This window comes from Triticum aestivum, chromosome 5D, assembly GCF_018294505.1.
Source record: "Triticum aestivum cultivar Chinese Spring chromosome 5D, IWGSC CS RefSeq v2.1, whole genome shotgun sequence".
In the NCBI taxonomy this organism is placed as follows: Eukaryota; Viridiplantae; Streptophyta; class Magnoliopsida; order Poales; family Poaceae; genus Triticum; species Triticum aestivum.
Window position 1 is genome coordinate 236,065,812 of NC_057808.1, and position 7,166 is coordinate 236,072,977.

A 7,166-nucleotide genomic window follows, 5' to 3' on the forward strand; every position below is an offset into this window, starting at 1 on the left:
CTGACGGTAGCAAAATGGTTAGAGCCGAAATTTTTATGAATTAGGGTCAGATCTTGAATAACCTTAAAAAAGGTTAAAACACGAAAATTTGCCCACCACCGCCACCAGCATCCGGTGTGTAGTCTTGGGAATGGACGGGCATTGTGCCAGTCTACATGTTGCGCACGCCTGTTCGACTGGGTGTGACCAATGAGGAGGTTGAGCGAGAGGCGGCAGAGCGGGAGATGGCGGCATAGCGGGAGACGACGGCACAGGCGGTGCAACATAAACAGCAGACGACGCAGTCGGATGTGACACAACAAGCGCCATCACTGGCGGCCTACTAGCAGGCCTTCGAGAAGACCAACGAGGGTAGACAACAACAACTCCTAGGTTGCAAGCTGTGGGGTTGCTTTTTTTCCAAAGTTTTTTTCTTCATGTTTTAAGTTTAAATTAATGTAAGCGGACTTTCGCCAACGGTTTAGATATTAAGATATACTCCCTCCGTTTCAAATTACTCGTCACAGAAATGGATGTATCTAAAACTAAAATACATCTAGATACATCCATGTCTGCGACAAGTAATTCGGAACGGAGGGAGTATTTCTAATGTTTCTTGGATTAAGGTTTTTTCTTAAATCACCCAAGTCTAAAATTCATCGTTTGTGTTGGGCGCATCTACGTGCCCGCGGCTAAACACGGACATGACGGCCGACATCCGCCTAGCCGATCCAAACGAACAAAAAAGATAAAATCCGCGTCTGTTTGCATCAGCGTGTTGAAGTTGGGCCGACGGACTGCAATTGAGTGTTTGTGTCATCGACACCTCTTCAGATAATGGAGGGACAAGATCCACTGAATACGAACGCCACATGGCTAGGAATAGGATTAAAGCTAGCTGTTTACCGAAAATTGCTTTTGGAGCTGGGGCTTCACGGAGGCCGGTTTTTGAAAAATTCTAAATTCAACATATTTCTATATTTTAAAAATTTATGAAAAAAATACAAATATATATGGAGGCATAACACACATGTGTAAATTTTCAGGACGAAATACGTTTACATTAGAGCTGTGCAAAAAAAATTGTGACTTTTCAGCACACGATACTATTCATCCCAAAAGTCCATGAATTTATTCATTTTGCACAGATCACATCTTAAGGTATTTCATTCTGAAATTTTACACACATACACATCACATCCTTGTGTAATTGTACAATTTTTTCAGATTTCTTTGAAACCAAAAAGTATGAATTTTGATTTTTTTTTTCAAAAAAAAAACAGCGTCCATGGGGCCGAGCTCCAAAATGCCGTTCTCGCTGTTTACGCTGAGTTCTGTCTACCGCTGTAAAAAATATTTTGAAAGAACTCCACCGCTGTAAATTGAACTGGCCCTTAAGGCCATGGTGGCGGAATGAGAAAAGTAAGAAAGGGAAACGTATTTGCATTGGAGTAATTTTGCTAGGGTTCTTCTCTCTCTCTTCCTCTGTATCCCCACTCGCGAAAACCACGAACACCAGCGAATCCCGGCCCAAATTCATCTGCAAATTAGCTGCGGAATATTCCCTCCTTTCCCCAGTAGCCTAGATTGCGCGGGCCGCGGCAAAGAGTAGCGCAATTTTGGCGGGCGGGCGCTCGTCCTTGCTCAATCCTGCCTGTTTCTCTAGTCCTACAGGTTAATCTCTTAAAAGAACATACTTGCTTTTTTGATTTGGGGAATGAGTCTATTTTTTTTTATCTGCTCTATCTTCAGTTTCAATCACGAGTCTTTTTTCTTTTGTTGAAATTCGGGGCAGCGCTCCTTAGCCATAGCGTTTCATCGCTTGTCTGTTAGCGTGGTCGATTTGTTTTATCTAGTAAGTTAGTAACCATGCTCATGTATGAACGGTAACATGTACAGGACTGATACTCTGCCGCCTGCAATGATAAAATACAGTACATGAAAGTATCAGTCTACATCTTCTTGCGGCCTAGTACTATGATTACCTATTTATCTGAGACCTTGCAACTTTGCAAGCAGGTTGAGTGTGTTAAGATTGTTCCACCAACTACGAGCATCTCCTCACCCGCCGAAGATGTATTGTATTTAGAACCGAAATTGTTCTTGTGATGGGGGTGCTCTCTGCTCTGGTCATAGCAATCAGACAAAGCTTCTCTCTCAGGGTATGGCAAATCAAAATAACTATGGTCTTTGTTTTGCATTCTTTACTTATTTCTTCTAGAAAACTGGCACTGTCTTATCTGCTAGCTGCTTTCAGAGTGCGTGGCTAATTTGTAGTTTTGCACTTTCCCTGCTCCCAGCTGCGCACCATGGACCACCCAGCAAATATGTATCTTCACATACTATGATCATCTCTCTCTCTCTCTCTCTCCCTCATGATGATGATCCTCTCACCGCGGCAATGGCTGCTGCTGCTACCTCCGTTCTTCCTCTCTACTCTTCTCTTCTCCTACCTGTACACCATCCTATGGCTAAGGCCGGAGAGGCTCAGGCAGAAGCTGAGAAGCCAAGGAGTGAAGGGTCCAAAGCCTTCTTTCCTCTTCGGAAACATACCAGAGATGAGGAGAATCCAGAAACTTGCCACGCCTTATCAAGAAGAGGGAGCAGGGCCTACAGATCGCTTCTCCTCAAATTATGTGGCCATTCTGTTCCCTTACTTCCTCCACTGGACCAGAGTTTATGGTATGTTGACAAACCTGTAGATAGTTTCAGTAAGGAAGGAAATTTAGCTTGAATTTGTTTGGTTGCTGAATTCTAGTCTATTCGATGTTTAATAAATATATTTGTAGCTTTTGTTAGTACAAGTCTTCCTGTAGAAAGAGATATCTATTTTTCTTGCACGGCAGAATTTGTGGGGGGTTCATGGGGAATGCACAATTATAATCACAAAAAAAATCGAGGCCTTTTGTTGTTTCAAGGCGAGTAGATGGTGCTAGATGCTGAAGCCAGTTATGTTCTTTGATGAGGACCTGTTATATCCTGGAATTTCGTAGTCGTTTAGATGATGTACTATATAGCGTGTCTCACCATATGTTGACTAATCTTCACTTTGAGCCATTAACTTAACATAAACTTTGCTTTTAAGAATATTTGTATTTAAGTTCTGCTTAAGTAGACATGTGTATTATTTTACTGTTATGAATCTTCGATTAGACAGCGGGATTTGGCCCGATAACATGGATAAATGGCCTCTGACCTGCATATCTAAACCTTGCAAGTTGCCGTAAATTTGATGTTGTGTCAGGTTCCATCTACTTGTATGCTACTGGAAGCATACAAACTCTACATGTCATAGATCCTGACATGGTGAAGGAGCTGGCCAGTTGCAAGTCTTTGGATCTTGGAAAGCCTAGCTACTTGCAGAAAGAGCATGGAGCTCTTCTTGGTACGGGAATTTTGACGGCGAATGGTGACCTATGGGTACACCAACGAAAGGTCATTGCACCTGAATTCTTCATGGACAAGGTTAAGGTAACTGTGCCTTCGCCGTGAGTATTTTTCTTCAGACACGCCTTTTTTTAGACAAAAATGCTTCAGACAGTGTTTTTTCATGGTGTTGTTCAACAATAATGCTTCAGACACGCTTTTTTTTAGGCAAAAATGCTTCAGACAGTGTTTTTTCATGGTGTTGTTAAACAGTAATGCTTGCTTTAAAAATGCTTACTACATGCACCATTAGACTAAACTTGACTGTGGAAATATCCACAGGGAATGGTTAATTTGATGATGGATGCTGCACTATCAATGTTGAATTCATGGGAAGAAAAGGTTGAGTCTGAAGGAGGCAGGGCAGAGATTCTAGTTGATGAGTTCTTACGGAACTTCTCAGCTGATGTTATATCAAGAGCTTCTTTCGGAAGCAGTTTTGTCGAAGGCAAAGAGATATTTTACAAAATTCGCCAACTTCAGAAAGCGATGGCGAAGCGAAGTATGCTTATTGGTGTTCCTGGAAGTAGGTATGTTCAATGTATTCATATCATCTTTATCTTTATATATGATGTATTTGACATCAACCCCAGAGGCTACTTCACATACTATACCATGATGGCTATGATGGCAGTGGCATTCCATTATTGATTCTTCACAGCTGTGAAACTGTATAGTTTATGCGTTTGGGAAATAGCACAAATTTTCCAATAACATGTACAAGTACTTAAGCTAACAACGGTCAGTACCTGTCTCAGATATTTTGAATTCAGAAAGTTTCCGCCAGTATCAGATTCATTTCAGGGTTACTTCGATATATATGTCCTATTTCCACTTGATTAATTTGAACACAAATCATGTTTATTTGTTCTACATGCAATGCTTCACAATTTTCATGCAAGTCCATGTACCATGTTCAATGAAGAGCTGTTAGACAGATAGAAAAGCTACAGGATTGGATATTTTGAACTAGTAACAGTACACTATAGTATACCGAAGTTGAGTGTCACAGACGGACTGTTTTTTTCTAGCCACTACTCCAACATGATTTGACACATGTTTTGCTTTTTTTTTTTAAAGCAGTAGCATGATTTTCATGTTTTGTCATCTAATAGAGGAGTACTTATTTTTGATAATAAATATGCTTGAATTTTGCTGCTGGAATAAACAGATATTTACCGACAAAGAGTAATAGAGAGATTTGGAACCTGGGGAGTTGCATCCGTAGCCTCATCTTGAACATAGCCAAGAAGCACGGACAAGATTCAGCGACCACCCCAAATAAGTTTTTTCTGCACTCCATCATTGAGGGTTCTAAATCCGCTTCCTTCTCTTCGTGCACACCCGAGGATTTCATCGTCGACAACTGCAAGAACATCTACTTTGCGGGACATGAGACAACCTCGAGCACTGCCGCATGGTGCCTGATGCTTCTTGCGGCGCACCCTGAATGGCAGGACCGCGCTCGGGTGGAAGTCCTTGACGTTTGTCATGGAGAAGCATTAGACTTCGACAAGCTACGGAAGTTGAAAACGGTACGTATGATCAAGCCTCGCTCTTGTAAATGAGAGAGTTTATTTTTATTAACAAGATAAATACTAGTAGCATGTTTGTCTGAACAAACATACATATTTCTGAGTAACCAAACCTCTGATATAACTACTTGAATGCATATATAGCTTTTGCTTGCCTTGTGACTGGCTTGTGCAAAGTGCTAATACAAGTATAATGGTATTACAGCTAACGATGGTGATCCAGGAGACCCTCCGCCTGTACCCGCCAGCCTCCTTTGTCACGCGGGAAGCTCTGAAGGACCTGAACCTTGGCGGCATCGACATCCCGAAAGGCACCAACATCAGGGTCTCCATCATGCTGGCTCACCGGGACCCTTCGGCATGGGGCGCCGACTGCGACAAGTTTGATCCGGGAAGATTTGCCGGAGGCATAGCACGCGCCTGCAAGCCCCACCACATGTACATGCCGTTCGGCGTGGGTCCCCGGACGTGCGCCGGCCAGAACCTCGCCATGGTTGAGGTCAAGGTCGTGCTGTCGCTGCTGCTCTCCAGGTTTGAGTTTGCGCTCTCGCCGAGCTACGATCATCGGCCCGTGTTCAGGTTAACCGTGGAGCCCGGGAGCGGCGTGCCGCTGATTCTTAGGAAGCTATGAATGATGGTCCGTTCATCGTTTATGTGCTGTTGCTTGTTGTTTACTGTCATGTCTGACAGGGAGGAACGGCTGGATGTTGACTGTAAACACTTTCTCAGTATGCTGCTGTGCATGAGAGTACCAATTCTTGTCACTTTGACATGGTGCAAAATTTGGTCGTATCAAATATGGTACGTTCAAGAAGGCGTCACTTTGCATTCCGTGTAGCTTGTTTTCCAAATACTGTTATTTAGAGTGTATATATAGTTTATACTCTTCCACAACAAACAAGTCAGGATGGCCGAGTGGTCTAAGGCGCCAGACTCAAGTTCTGGTCCTCTTACGAGGGCGTGGGTTCAAACCCCACTTCTGACAAATTAATGTTTTGCATTTTTCTTCTTCTTTGAGGTTTAATTTTGCATCTCTTTTCCTTCCTTGGATGTTTTATATTTCTTCCTTGCCAAACCCCACTTATGACAAACTAATATTTTTACATGTTTTTTTCCCTCTTTCTTGAATGTTTTATATTGCCTATTCTCTTCCTTGTTTCCATTCATGCATGGTGTATACTTTCACTAATGTTTTGCATTTTTCTTCTTCTTTGACGTTTAGTTTTGCATTTCTTTTCCTTCCTTGGATGTTTTATATTGCATATATTTCTTCCTTGCCAAACTCCACTTATGACAAACTAATATTTTTATATGTTTTTTCTCTTTCTTGAACGTTTTATATTGCATATTCTCTTCCATGTTCTCATTCACACATGGTGTATACTTTCACTAATGTTTTTCCCTTTTATATTGCAAATATTATTTTATACACATCACTAGTACAAAGACTCTTATAGGCAGAAGTTATTTGTGGCGAGCCCCCAAAGAACCCGTATCTCAAGAAAATATCACTGGTGTAGGAGAACGGGGCATAAGAGAACAAGAGGGGGCAATTATTCATGGTCAACAAGTCACAAGAAGAAGGGGGGATAAGAGAAAAAGTAAGACGCCGGCAAAAAAAAAAGGACCGTCCTTCACTTGGCAGAGTATCTTTGCTGGTCCTCAAACATTCAGAAGGGCGCATATTTGGAGAGTTGGCTCAGGGGAGAAAAACAATATTTGAGAGGTCCATTGGGTACCATCTAGTCCAACGAGAATGGTGCAAAATAGGAGAGGAAATATTTTACTGAGAATGGTTGATGAGCTCATTGATCCCCTTACGGGAACTTGGGATGAGGATCTTGGAAGGAATATTTTCCTTCCGGTTGATGCGGAAATACTCTTGAGAATTCCTCTATGAGTTCATCTTAATGAGGATTTTATAGCATGGACAGTACAAAGTCTTATACCTTCTCTGTTTGGTATGCCTATTACACCGAGTGAGAACATCATTTTGGAGCTAGAATTACTAGCAACGAAGGGACATCGAACATTAATCCTATGTGGTCGGCTGTTTGGAAACTGGAACTGCCAAGCAAAGTAAAAATATTTATCTGGCGTGCCCTAAAAGGTGTGATTCCTGGTATGGCTTTCCTCGCTCACAGGCACATAAAAGTTTCGTCGGAATGTCCAATATGTCGCTCGGGTCCTGAGGATATATGTCACCTTCTCTTACATGTACTCGCG

At 42.1% G+C, this 7,166-nt stretch overlaps 1 protein-coding gene and 1 non-coding gene across 4 annotated transcripts; both read left to right on the forward strand.

Annotated features, from left to right (window-relative positions):
* The first annotated feature begins 1,395 nt into the window (after positions 1-1,395).
* LOC123120383 (cytochrome P450 714C2) lies at positions 1,396-5,754 on the forward strand. 3 transcript variants are annotated; one of them, XM_044540360.1, is made up of 7 exons: positions 1,396-1,653; positions 1,999-2,141; positions 2,280-2,661; positions 3,224-3,444; positions 3,688-3,935; positions 4,577-4,940; positions 5,146-5,754. In XM_044540360.1, the coding sequence occupies exons 3-7, from the start codon at positions 2,355-2,357 to the stop codon at positions 5,569-5,571; spliced, it is 1,566 nt and encodes a 521-aa protein (XP_044396295.1). In that variant the 5' UTR covers positions 1,396-1,653; positions 1,999-2,141; positions 2,280-2,354; the 3' UTR covers positions 5,572-5,754. The 3 variants fall into 3 exon arrangements, with proteins under 3 accessions (XP_044396295.1, XP_044396292.1, XP_044396293.1); XM_044540357.1 differs by having other exon boundaries at positions 1,397-1,653; positions 3,224-3,450; XM_044540358.1 differs by lacking the exon at positions 1,396-1,653 and having other exon boundaries at positions 1,980-2,141; positions 3,224-3,450.
* An 87-nt stretch (positions 5,755-5,841) lies between these two features.
* On the forward strand, positions 5,842-5,925 carry TRNAL-CAA (transfer RNA leucine (anticodon CAA)). The gene has a single exon. It is a non-coding gene; the product is annotated as a tRNA-Leu (tRNA).
* Positions 5,926-7,166: the final 1,241 nt, after the last annotated feature.